This window comes from Anomaloglossus baeobatrachus, chromosome 7 (assembly GCF_048569485.1).
Source record: "Anomaloglossus baeobatrachus isolate aAnoBae1 chromosome 7, aAnoBae1.hap1, whole genome shotgun sequence".
Lineage (NCBI taxonomy): Eukaryota > Metazoa > Chordata > Amphibia > Anura > Aromobatidae > Anomaloglossus > Anomaloglossus baeobatrachus.
The window spans coordinates 219023413-219037341 of record NC_134359.1 but is presented as its reverse complement, the minus strand read 5'-3'; the positions used below and the strand labels follow the sequence as shown (position 1 = coordinate 219037341).

Here is a 13929-nt window from a genome sequence, read left to right as displayed (position 1 = left end):
ACCTTTCGAGCCAATGAGAGATATTTCTCTTTCTCGCCTCTCGCAGGTGGTGGTCTTCCTAGTGGCAGTCACATCACTTCGCAGAGTGTCTGAGCTAGCTGCACTGTCATGCAAAGCTCCCTTCCTGGTGTTTCACCAGGACAAGGTGGTTCTGCGTCCGGTTCCGGAATTTCTCCCGAAGGTGGTATCCCCTTTTCATCTCAATCAGGATATCTCCTTACCTTCTTTTTGTCCTCATCCAGTTCACCAATGTGAAAAGGATTTGCACTTGTTAGATCTTGTGAGAGCACTCCGGATCTACATTTCTCGTACGGCGCCCCTGCGCCGCTCGGATGCGCTCTTTGTCCTTGTCGCTGGCCAGCGTAAAGGGTCGCAGGCTTCCAAGTCAACCTTGGCTCGGTGGATCAAGGAACCAATTCTTGAAGCCTACCGTTCTTCTGGCCTTCCGGTTCCTTCAGGACTGAAAGCCCATTCTACCAGAGCCGTGGGTGCGTCCTGGGCATTGCGGCACCAGGCTACGGCTCAGCAGGTGTGTCAGGCGGCTACCTGGTCGAGTCTGCACACTTTCACGAAGCACTATCAGGTGCATACCTACGCTTCGGCAGATGCCAGCTTAGGTAGGTGAGTCCTCCAGGCGGCGGTTGCCCACCTGTAGGAAGGGGCCGTCTTTCGGCTCTATTACCGGGGTATTCTTACCCACCCAGGGACTGCTTTTGGACGTCCCAATTGTCTGGGTCTCCCAATGGAGCGACAAAGAAGAAGGGAATTTTGTTTACTTACCGTAAATTCCTTTTCTTCTAGCTCCAATTGGGAGACCCAGCACCCGCCCCTGTTCCCTTCGGGCTGTTGTTCTTTGTGTACACATGTTGTTCATGTTGAATTGTTCTTGGTTCATGGTTTAAGTTCTCCGAACATCCTTCGGATTGAATTTATCTTAGACCAATTTATAAGTTTCCTCCTTCCTGCTTTTGCACCAAAACTGAGGAGCCCGTGATGCACGGGCGGGTGTATAGGCAGAGGGGAGGGGTTTACACTTTTAAGTGTAATGCTTTGTGTGACCTCCGGAGGCATAAGCTATACACCCAATTGTCTGGGTCTCCCAATTGGAGCTAGAAGAAAAGGAATTTACGGTAAGTAAACAAAATTCCCTTCGTTTTTTGTAACTGATTTTAATTATTTACATATTTTAAACAAAAAATAAAAATTGACTTGCAGTGGTGTAAATTTGACGATGACGTCGTGTCAAGATGTACAAAGGAGGAGGCTATTGAGCATAACTATGGAGGACACGATGATGATTTGTCTGTACGGCACTGCACGAATGCTTACATGCTGGTTTACATCCGTGAATCCAAGCTGAGTAAGTATATCAAACATGTATTTGCTATACAATCTGGAGCTCAATGTTTGTAGTATTAGATGAATGTTGTCCCAATAACATTTTTATACACCGAAACATGATACATGCACCAGTGCTGGCGCTACTGAGACCAGTATTGACCCAGACAGGGGACACTAAAGGGGGATTTACATGCAACGACATCGCTAACGAGATGTCGTTGGGTGGTCACGGAATTCGTGATGCACATCCGCCCCCCCCCCCCCCCCAATGGGGATCACCACGGGCACATCAAAACATAGCATGAGTATAAAATATTCCCACCACATCGTCCCCACTTATATACTGTGACTGTCACACTGCCCCTAATAAACTACACACTGCCCTCCCTTATAAATTATACCCACCACACCTTCCTCAATTATGAAATATGATCTGCACATTGACCTCACATCATGCTGCCCCCTCCTCACAATGTCCCATGCATGCTGCCCCCTCCTCACAATGTCCCATGCATGCTGCCCCCTCCTCACAATGTCCCATGAATGCTGCCCCCTCCTCACAATGTCCCATGCATGCTGCCCCCTCCTCACAATGTCCCATGCATGCTGCCCCCTCCTCACAATGTCCCATGCATGCTGCCCCCTCCTCACAATGTCCCATGCATGCTGCCCCCTCCTCACAATGTCCCATGCATGCTGCCCCCTCCTCACAATGTCCCATGCATGCTGCTCCCTCCTCACAATGTCCCATGCATGCTGCTCCCTCCTCACAATGTCCCATGCATGCTGCCCCCTCCTCACAATGTCCCATGCATGCTGCCCCCTCCTCACAATGTCCCATGCATGCTGCCCCCTCCTCACAATGTCCCATGCATGCTGCCCCCTCCTCACAATGTCCCATGCATGCTGCCTCCTCCTCACAATGTCCCATGAATGCTGCCCCCTCCTCACAATGTCCCATGAATGCTGCCCCCTCCTCACAATGTCCCATGCATGCTGCCCCCTCCTCACAATGTCCCATGCATGCTGCCCCCTCCTCCCAATGTCCCATGCATGCTGCCCCCTCCTCCCAATGTCCCATGCATGCTGCCCCCTCCTCACAATGTCCCATGCATGCTGCCCCTTCCTCACAATGTCCTATGCATGCTGCCCCCTCCTCACAATGTCCCATGCATGCTGCCCCCTCCTCACAATGTCCCATGCATGCTGCCCCCTCCTCACAATGTCCCATGCATGCTGCCCCCTCCTCACAATGTCCCATGCATGCTGCCCCCTCCTCACAATGTCCCATGCATGCTGCCCCCTCCTCAGTGTCCCATGCATGCTGCTCCCTCCTCAGTGTCCCATGCATGTTGTCCCCCCTCACAATGTCCCATGCATGCTTCCCCGTCCTCACAATGTCCCATGCATGCTGCCCCCTCCTCACAATGTCCCATGCATGCTGCCCCCTCCTCACAATGTCCCATGCATGCTGCTCCCTCCTCACAATGTCCCATGCATGCTGTTCCCTCCTCACAATGTCCCATACATGCTGCCCCTCTCCATGAGCTCCTAATGCTGCCTTCCTCTTTTCCATAATGACACCTCCATGCATCCCCATTCATCATACTAAGACCACCACACTAACGCTTATGCTGAGACCCCCCCACACACACACACTACCCCACTCTTGATATTGACTCCCCTACATTGCTCCACTCCATACTGAGTTCACACATGCTGCCCCTTCTCCATAATGAGCTCCCAATGCTGCCCCCCTCTCATTCTGAGTCCTTACACGCCCCCCCCATCGATTTTGTCATTGCACTATCCCTCAACCCTTGTCCTCTGTCTCTAGGATTGGCCCCTCTCTCCCATTCCCCCAGCAGCAGCCGCTCTCCCCCGCCTTCACCAGCAGTCTCTCCCCCGGCATCAGCCTCTCTCCACCCCAGCCCATATGCAGATCTCCAGTCTGCATTAGAGACACCCCCACGCTCCTTTATGAATCTTCAGCTCTGCGAGCACTTACCTGCTCCAGGGCCCGCCGTCATCTTCCTGGCTCACGTGAGTATCCTCTTCTGACACCGGCTTCCATCGCGGCGTCCTGTTGTGAGCTCTGCATGTGAAATCCATACAGCATTGGACGCAGCACAGAGGAAGGAGCTGATTGGCGCGCCTGTGACCCCGGAAGTGCAGGCGCCGGCAGTTCCGGGGTCAATCAGCTCTCTGTGCCCGGCCGCCACAGTTTGTCTGCATTCGCGTCTTAATTGATGCGGATACAAATAAATAAAGGTGCGCCTCTCCCCCCTCCGAAAATACAGCAGATTTAATGAATGTGTAAAAAAAAATTTTTTTTTTTTTTTTTTTTTTTTTTTTTTTTTACTGCTAGAAGGTGCCGCCCCCTGCATCCTGCCGCCCTAGGCACGGGACCATGGGTGCCTAATGGTAAATACGGCCCTGGCGCCACGGGTAGCGATTTGCCTGTCACTCACGACCGATGGGGGCGGGTGCTTCCACCAGCAACATCGCTAGCAATGTCGTTGCGTGTAAAGCAGCCTTTAGCCTGTGTATAAAAAGTTAGTGAGCGGGGGTCTATCACCAATCCATTGAAGGGGTATTCTCAAGTTTGAAAGTTTCCGACCGCTGGGGCCCCCACTGATCCCATGAATCAGGGACCTAAAGGACCCTGACTGAAGGGGAGCAGAGCTTGATCGTGCATGTTGCCACTTCATCAATCCCTGGCAGTCCCATTAACCCTAGAACGCGCAACCATAGAAAACTACCATAGAAAACAAGTAACCTAGCAGGCCTACGAGGCCCCAGGTATGCGTTCTAGGGTTAAGAATTATTAATGTGCAGCACTCTGCTGATCTCCAGCACTTCCATTAGAATGAATGGAGAGGTACTGCGCATGATCGACCACCGATTCATTCAGCCAGGACTCTAGAGCCCCGGTTCTTGGAATCAGTGGGGGCCCCAGTGGTCAGGGAAGCTATGATTAGATTAGTTAGGGCTATGTTCACACACTGCATCTTTAACTGCGTTCTTGGTGCGGTTTTGAGGTCCCAAAAATGCACCAAAGTTAATGCATTTCCTTTTTCCAGCAAAGTCTTGAGATTTCTATTTTGCGGTCTATACAGTGCATCTTTTTTTGGCTGTGTTTTTGAAGATGGAGCATGTCAATTCTTTTTGCGTTTTTGCCAGCGTTTTTGAGCCTTTCCAGTCAATAGCTTTGACTAAAACACATTGCGCAAAATGCGTCAAAAACACGCGTTTTTTGATGCGTTTTTGGGGCCAAAACGTTGCATCTTTGTGGTTAAGGAAAGATGCAGTGTGTGAACATAGCCTTAAAGGATATTTTCAAGTTTGAGAGTTGTCCTCTGACTTCTATAGACTGAATGTGCAGTGGTAACACATGCTCAGAAATACTTAATATACCCAGGGGATTAGGATTCTCATGATCATACAGTAGTGGCCTATTCTATGGTAGGTGTATGTTTATAGGACAACCCTTTAAAGGGAACCTGTCAGCAGAAATTTCGCAATAAACCTAAAAGATTCCCCCTCTGCAGCTCCTGGTCTGCGTTCTATAAAGGTTCCTGTTTCTATTGTGCCCCCTTTGAGACCTGAATAAATACTTTATACTTCAGCGTCATCCAAGTACCCGCCCATAATCTCGCGCCTGCGGTAATAGGTGACGTGGGTTCATATGGCCAGCGCTTGCGCATAACAGTGGAGGCAGTGGGAAAAGCGCGGGCACGAGATTATGGGCGGGTACTTGGATGACGCTGCTGACAATCACAGCGCCGCCCGTAATCTCGCGCCTGCGCAATCACCTCACCAGCGGTCACGCTTTACACAGTGCTGTCCTGCGATAGTGCCACTGGGCATGCGCGAGACCTCGGGAGCACTGAGCGGTGTCGTCATGTATGGAAATGAGCAATGGGGGACGGCGTAAAGCGGCAGGAGGCGAATAACGGACACAAGACAGCCCGTCCCCGTGACCATAAAAACACATTAGCATACAAAAAGGTACCACTTTATAAAGCCTTTATTTAGGTCTCAAAGGGGGCACAATAGCAACAGGAACCTTGCTAGAATGCAGCCCAGGAGCTGCAGAGGGGGAATCTTTTAGGTATATTGCGAAATTTCTGCTGACAGGTTCCCTTTAAATTTGAATACTGATCTGTTATCACATTTTCAGTGTATCAAATGCAGAAATATAAAATGTTTCTTTTAGATGAAGTCCTCCAAGCCGTCACGGATCAGGATATCCCTCAGCAGCTCGTAGAGAGGCTACAGGAAGAAAAGCGTATAGAGGCTCAGAAAAGAAAGGAGCGCCAGGAAGCTCATCTGTACATGCAGGTTCAGGTAGGATGTTCTCATAAGATTACACATACCGATCATTAAATATGACTGACTTGTGTGAGAAATGTCCATTGATAATGGTGACTCCATACCAGATGTAACCAGATTCTTAACTTCTTTCTCAGATCGTTGCGGAGGACCAGTTCTGCGGCCACCAAGGCAATGACATGTACGATGAGGAGAAGGTTAAATACACTGTGTTCAAAGTATTAAAAAACTCCACACTTGCCGAATTTGTGCAAAATCTATCACAGACTATGGTAAGGAAATCGGCCTCAGCTTTTCTGTGTCCTATATTGGATGGTGACCAGCTTGGCACTTATTGATCTGCAGGGCAGATGAGTCCGTCGTCTTCGCAGCAGGGAGATGCTTTGTAATTATGTCTGAAAATAACATTTAATGAAATACGAGACAGATTACTGCTGCTTTCTATTGATCTCTGATAATGGCTTGGCAAGGGCCTGAACACAATGTGCTAAAAATGTCCTGTTATATATTGCTCATTGGATTCCTAAAAGCAAAGGAATATGAAAGACCATCCATAAACTGGGCATCAGAAGTGCCGCAGTCTGGAGTAATCGTGTTATAAGGCTGGGGGTGCTCAGGGAATTTGGGGCATCTAATAGTTAAAAAATAAAGTGTGACAGCTCCGCATGCTGTGTCTTTTGGAAATCAGCTGGGGAGTCCTCTGCTCATAACCTCTATTGAGCTGTGTACACACAGTATACACATTTACAGAAAAGCAGGGAAAAGACGCCGGTAACTGTCCCGATCACAGCACTGACTGATTAGAGAGAATCTGTCATCAGAAAATGACCTATTGTTTAAACCTGATGAAGAGACTGTCCAAGTCCATTAAAACTGTGGTAAGACATATAAATAAGCCACGTAATGTTAAATCTGCTGTGCTCAAACCCACGCGTTTCACTAACACTTTGTAAGTCGTAACATATTTTTAATGGACTTGGACGCTGGAGGATCTTTCTTTGTCGCTCCATTGGGAGACCCAGACAATTGGGTGTATAGCTTCTGCCTCCGGAGGCCACACAAAGTATTACACTTAAAAGTGTAAAGCCCCTCCCCTTCTGCCTATACACCCCCCGTGCATCACGGGTTCCTCAGTTTTCATGCTTTGTGCGAAGGAGGCAGACATCCACGCATAGCTCCACAGCTTAGTCAGCAGCAGCTGATGACTATGTCGGATGGAAGAAAAGAGGGCCCATAACAGGGCCCCCAGCATGCTCCCTTCTCACCCCACTCTTGTCGGCGGTGTTGTTAAGGTTGAGGTATCCATTGCGGGTACGGAGGCTGGAGCCCACATGCTGTTTCTTTGTCGCTCCATTGGGAGACCCAGACAATTGGGTGTATAGGCTATGCCTCCGGAGGCCGCACAAAGTATTACACTAAGTGTAAAGCCCCTCCCCTTCTGCCTATACACCCCCCGTGCTCCCACGGGCTCCTCAGTTTTTTGCTTTGTGCGAAGGAGGCAGACATGCACGCATAGCTCCACAGATTAGTCAGCAGCAGCTGCTGACTATGTCGGATGGAAGAAAAGTGGGCCCATATAGGGCCCCCAGCATGCTCCCTTCTCACCCCACTCTTGTCGGCGGTGTTGTTAAGGTTGAGGTATCCATTGCGGGTACGGAGGCTGGAGCCCACATGCTGTTTTCCTTCCCCATCCCCCTTAGGGCTCTGGGTGAAGTGGGATCCTATCGGTCTCCAGGCACTGAGACCGTGCTCCATCCACAGCTCCTGAGGACCCTGCTGGATAGGAGCCGAGTATCGTTCAGGGACATGGCCCTGCTACTTTGAGGTACTCTGTGTCCCCGTGGGGACCGCGCACAGCAACACTCCAGCATTGCTGGGTGTGCTAGTGCACCGGGGACCGCGGCGCTGACCGCGTTTGTGCCATTATACACTGCAGCGTCACTGAGTGTGTTTGTGTATGGGGACTACCGCGCTAACCGCCGCTGCCATTGTTATTACTGAGGCACGGCTGGGACTGTTAGTGCGCCGGGGACTCTGCGCTGGCCGCGCTTATACGGCGGCCGCGCTTATAACTCGAGTCCCCGGCTTTTGGGCCTAGTCTCTTTTTCTTCCCGCCCCCAGCCCTGCCAGTCAGGGGAAGGGCGGGACGCTGTACAGCACGGCAGCACTGAGGGCTGGAGCATGCTTTGCATACTCCACCCCCCTCACTGTGCACAGTGGGGTACCAGTTCCCGCACTTTTTGGGTCACGCCCACGGCTCCCTCCTCTCCTCAGGACGCCGGCAGCCATTCCTGTCAGCTCCTCGGACGCTGCAGAGGGGAGACAAACTCTGGGGGACCCAGGCAGGGATTCTGATGGCCACACGGGCGGTAAGCAGCACCTGAGGTGCTGGCCCCACTTGTGCAGAAGTGTAATTATAGTTTATATGTTTACAGGCTATACTTTACACTGTATGGTGCACAGTTGATTCTGGCTATATACCCGGTTGTGTTGCTCAAAGGAGACAACAACATGGCGCCCACAAGAAGCAGGGGTGCCAAAACACAGGCTTACTATGCTGCCTGCGCCGCATGTACAACCTCGCTACCGGCAGGTTCCACTGACCCTCATTGTGTGCACTGCTCGGCCCCTGTGGCACTTTCTCAGCCGGAGCCTCTGCTAACACTGTCCAGGTGACAGGGACGGAGTTTGCAGTTTTTACTGACAGACTTTCTGAGACCATGGCTAAGATTCTAGAAGCTTTGCAGTCCAGACCGGTATCTCAGACCATGGGCACTGTGGAATCACTGCCCCCTGGTTCCCCTCAGTTGGAACAACAATGTTCCCCCGGGGTGTCTCATAGATCCCAGGGTGAGGTCTCTAACACGGACCGCAGCCCCAGACCGCCTAAGCGAGCTCGCTGGGAAATCCCCTCGACCTCATCACATTGTTCAGGGTCTCAGAGGGATGACTCTCTGTATGATGAAGCGGAGGTAGCTGATCAGGATTCTGATCCTGAGGCCGCTCTGAACCTTGATACTCCTGATGGGGACGCCATAGTGAATGATCTTATCGCGTCCATAAATCAAATGCTGGATATTTCTCCCTCGGCTCCTCCAGCGGAGGAGTCAGCCTCTCAGCAGGAGAAATTCCGTTTCAGGTTCCCCAAGCGTACAACGAGTATGTTTCTGGATCACTCCGATTTCAGAGAGGCAGTCCAGAAACACCGAGTTTGTCCAGATAAGCGTTTTTCCAAGCGCCTTAAGGATACACGTTATCCCTTCCCCCCCTGACGTGGTCAAGGGCTGGACTCAGTGTCCCAAGGTGGATCCTCCAATCTCCAGACTGGCGGCTAGATCCTTAGTTGCAGTTGAAGATGGGGCTTCGCTCAAGGATGCCACTGACAGACAGATGGAGCTCTGGTTGAAATCCATCTATGAGGCTATCGGCGCGTCTTTTGCTCCAGCATTCGCAGCCGTATGGGCACTCCAAGCTATCTCAGCGGGTCAAGCGCAAATTGACGCACTCACACGTACGTCTGCGCCGCAAGTGGCGTCCATAACTTCTCAAACGTCGGCATTTGCGTACTACGCTATTAATGCTGTCCTGGACTCTGCGAGCCGTACGGCGGTTGCAGCCGACAATTCCGTGGCAATACGCAGGGCCTTGTGGCTACGGGAATGGAAGGCAGATTCGGCTTCCAAAAAGTCCTTAACCGGTTTGCCATTTTCTGGCGACCGTTTGTTTGGTGAGAGACTGGATGAGATCATCAAACTATCCAAGGGAAAGGAAACATCCTTGCCCCAGGCCAAACCAAAATTACCCCAACAGAGGAGGGGACAGTCGAGGTTTCGGTCCTTTCGGGGTGCGGGCAGGTCCCAATTCTCCTCGTACAAAAGGCCTCAGAAGGATCAGAGGAACTCCGATCCATGGCGGTCTAAGTCACGCCCTAAAAAGACCGCTGGAGGTGCCGCTACCAAGGCGGCTTCCTCATGACTTACGGCCTCCTCACACCGCATCCTCGGTCGGTGGCAGGCTCTCCCGCTTTTCCGACATTTGGCTGCCACAGGTAAAAGACCGTTGGGTGAGAGACATCCTGTCTCACGGTTACAGGATAGAGTTAAGCTCTCGTCCTCCGAATCGATTTTTCAGAACATCTCCGCCTCCCGAGCGAGCCGATGCTCTTCGGCAGGCGCTGGGCACTCTGAAGGCAGAAGGAGTGGTGGTCCCCGTTCCTCTTCAGCAACAGGGTCACTGTTTTTACTCCAACCTGTTTGTGGTTCCAAAGAAGGACGGGTCTTTCCGTCCTGTCCTGGACCTAAAACTGCTCAACAAACACGTAAAGACCAGGCGGTTCCGGATGGAATCCCTCCGCTCCGTCATCGCCTCAATGTCCCAAGGAGATTTCCTTGCATCGATCGATATCAAAGATGCTTATCTCCACGTACCGATTGCTCCAGAGCATCAGCGCTTCCTGCGCTTCGCCATAGGAGACGAACACCTTCAGTTCGTGGCACTGCCGTTCGGCCTGGCGACAGCCCCACGGGTTTTCACCAAGGTCATGGCTGCAGTAGTGGCGGTCCTCCACTCTCAGGGTCACTCGGTGATCCCTTACTTAGACGATCTGCTGGTCAAGGCTCCCTCTCAAGAGGCATGCCAGCACAGCCTCACCGCTACTCTGGAGACTCTCCAGAGTTTCGGGTGGATCATCAATTTTCCAAAGTCAAATCTGACACCGGCCCAATCGCTGACATATCTTGGCATGGAGTTTCATACCCTCTCAGCGATAGTGAAGCTTCCGCTGAACAAGCAGCGTTCACTACAGACGGGGGTGCAATCTCTCCTTCAGGGTCAGTCACACCCCTTGAGGCGCCTCATGCACTTCCTGGGGAAGATGGTGGCAGCAATGGAGGCGGTCCCTTTCGCGCAGTTTCACCTGCGTCCTCTTCAATGGGACATCCTACGCAAATGGGACAGGAAGCCGACGTCCCTCGACAGGAACGTCTCCCTCTCTCAGGCAACCAAAGCTTCCCTTCGGTGGTGGCTTCTTCCCACTTCATTATCGAAGGGGAAATCCTTCCTACCCCCATCCTGGGCGGTGGTCACGACGGACGCGAGTCATCAGGGTGGGGAGCAGTCTTTCTCCACCACAGGGCTCAGGGTACGTGGACTCAGCAAGAGTCCTCCCTTCAGATCAATGTTCTGGAGATCAGGGCAGTGTATCTTGCCCTAAAAGCGTTCCAGCAGTGGCTGGAAGGCAAGCAGATCCGAATTCAGTCGGACAACTCCACAGCGGTGGCTCACATCAACCACCAAGGTGGAACACGCAGTCGGCAAGCCTTCCAGGAAGTCCGGCGGTTTTTGATGTGGGTGGAAGCCACGGCCTCCACCATATCCGCAGTTCACATCCCGGGCGTAGAAAACTGGGAAGCAGATTTTCTCAGTCGCCAGGACATGGACGCAGGGGAATGGTCCCTTCACCCGGACGTGTTTCAGGAGATCTGTTGCCGCTGGGGGATGCCGGACGTCGACCTAATGGCGTCCCGGCACAACAACAAGGTCACGGCATTCATGGCACGATCTCACGATCACAGAGCTCTGGCGGCAGACGCCTTAGTTCAGGATTGGTCGCAGTTTCAACTCCCTTATGTGTTTCCACCTCTGGCACTGTTGTCCAGAGTGTTACGCAAGATCAGGTCAGCCATTCTCGTCGCTCCAGACTGGCCGAGGAGGTCGTGGTACCCGGATCTGTGGCATCTCACGGTGGGCCAACCGTGGGCACTACCAGACCGACCAGACTTGCGGTCTCAAGGGCCGTTTTTCCATCTGAATTCTGCGGCCCTCAACCTGACTGTGTGGCCATTGAGTCCTAGATCCTAGCGTCTTCAGGGTTTTCTCAAGAGGTCATTGCCACTATGAGACAGGCCAGGAAACCAACGTCTGCCAAGATCTACCACAGGACGTGGAAGATATTCTTATCTTGGTACTCTGATCAGGGGTTTTCTCCCTGGCCATTTGCCTTGCCCACGTTTCTTTCCTTTCTTCAATCAGGATTGGAAAAAGGTTTGTCGCTCGGCTCCCTTAAGGGACAAGTCTCAGCGCTTTCTGTGTTCTTTCAGAAGCGTCTTGCCAGGCTTTCTCAGGTACGCACGTTCCTGCAGGGGGTTTGTCACATTGTCCCTCCTTACAGGCGGCCGTTAGAACCCTGAGATCTGAACAGGGTTCTGAGGGCCCTTCAGAAGCCACCTTTCGAGCCTTTGAAGGATATTTCTCTTTCTCGCCTTTCGCAGAAGGTGGTCTTCCTAGTAGCAGTCACATCACTTTGGAGTGTGTCTGAGCTAGCAGCGTTGTCATGCAAGGCTCCTTTCCTGGTGTTTCACCAGGACAAGGTGGTGCTGCGCCCGGTTCCGGAATTTCTTCCTAAGGTGGTATCCACCTTTCATCTCAATCAGGCAGGTGTGCCAGGCGACTACCTGGTCGAGCCCGCACACTTTCACCAAACACTATCGGGTGCATACCTATGCTTCGGCGGATGCCAGCCTAGGTAGACGAGTCCTTCAGGCGGCGGTTGTCCACCTGTAGGAACGGGCCGTTTTTACGGCTCTATTACGAGGTATTTTCTTCGGCGCTCTATTGGGAGACCCAGACGATTGGGTGTATAGCACTGCCTCCGGAGGCCACACAAAGCAATTACACTAAAAAGTGTAAGGCCCCTCCCCTTCTGGCTATACACCCCCAGTGGGATCACTGGCTCACCAGTTTTCTGCTTTGTGCGAAGGAGGTCAGACATCCACGCATAGCTCCACTGTTTAGTCAGCAGTAGCTGCTGACTATATCGGATGGAAGAAAAGAGGGCCCATTTGGGGCCCCCAGCATGCTCCCTTCTTACCCCACTTGTGGTTTGTAAGGTTGAGGTACCCATTGCGGGTACGGAGGCTGGAGCCCACATGCTGTTTTCCTTCCCCATCCCCCTGAGGGGCTCTGAGGAAGTGGGATCTTACCGGCCACCAAGCCCTGAGGCCGGGCTCCATCCACAGACCCATAGAACCTGCTGGATGTGGAGCGGGAGTGCCGTTCAGGGACAAGGCCCTGCAACTTTCAGGTACTCTGTGTCCCCGTATGGCAGGCCACGCGCACCCCAGGCTTGCTGGGTGTGCTAGTGCGCCGGGGACTGTAGCGCTGTGCGCTGGGCTTATAGTCCCCGCAGATTACTGGGGGACTTTATGTGTGTGGATCGCCGCGCCGACCGCCCCTGGAGCGGCGGCGCAGCTGCGACTTGTAGTGCGCCGGGGTCGCGCCGACCGCGCTTTTACGGCGGCGGCGCTTCTAACTTTAGTCCCCGGCTTTCTGCGGCCTAGCTCCGCTTCGTTAACGCCCCCCACCCTGTCAATCAGGGTAGGGGAGAGACGTTATTCAATCGGCAGCGCCGAGGGCTGGGGCACGATTTACATGCTCCAGCCCTCTCACTGAGCACAGTAGACACAGGCTTCGCGCTTTTTCTCTGTGCACGCCCTAGGCCCGCCCCCAGGCTTGCAGCTCCCCAGGACGCCGGCAGCCATTATACACATGCAGTCTGGCTGGAGAACACACGCAGGCTCTGGGGGACCCAGGCTAAGGGGTTCTGGCGACCACACACCCGCGCTCAGCGGGCGGTAAGCAGCACATACGTGCAGCCCCTCTAGTGCCACAGTGTTATATTTGTCACTGTACATAGACACTGCTGTGTCTAGATATATTTAATACTGCACTGTAAGGTCGCTTCTTGGCTGTACACCCTATATTGCTTGAGGAGACAACAGCATGTCATCCGCAAAACGCAAGGGTGCCAAGGCACGGGCTGTATACACTACTTGTACAGCATGTGGGGCTAATCTACCAGCAGGCTCCAACGACTCTCATTGTGTGCAATGTTCAGTCCCAGTGGCACTTCGTCAGCCAGAGCCTACTGTGGTGGTAGCCCAGGCAGAGACGCCTGTGAACCCTGCCCCGGTGACGGGGACAGAATTTGCAGTCTTTGCTGATAAAATGTCTGTGACTATGACAAAAATCCTGGAAACCTTGCAGTCCAGGCCAGTTGCTCAGACCATAGACACTGCTGTGTCTATGTTCCCCGGTCCCCCTCAGTTGGAACTAATCCGTACTTCAAGGGGGTCCCAGGCATCACAGGCTGAGGGCTCTGACTCCGATGACAGTCCCAGTCCGCCTAAGCGAGCTCGCTGGGAGAGACCCTCCACGTCATCACGTGGATCAGGGTCTCAGCGAGAAGGGTCCCTA

At 52.8% G+C, this 13929-nt stretch overlaps 1 protein-coding gene across 2 annotated transcripts in view; it reads left to right on the top strand.

Moving 5' to 3' along the window:
• Positions 1-13929, top strand: part of USP7 (ubiquitin specific peptidase 7) — a 245198-nt gene that overhangs the window by 137195 nt on the left and 94074 nt on the right. For both annotated transcript variants that reach the window (XM_075317906.1, XM_075317905.1), the window contains exons 14-16: positions 1216-1360; positions 5561-5691; positions 5814-5948. In XM_075317906.1, coding sequence (XP_075174021.1) covers positions 1216-1360; positions 5561-5691; positions 5814-5948 — 411 coding nt within the window. The remainder of the gene's footprint in view (positions 1-1215; positions 1361-5560; positions 5692-5813; positions 5949-13929) is intronic.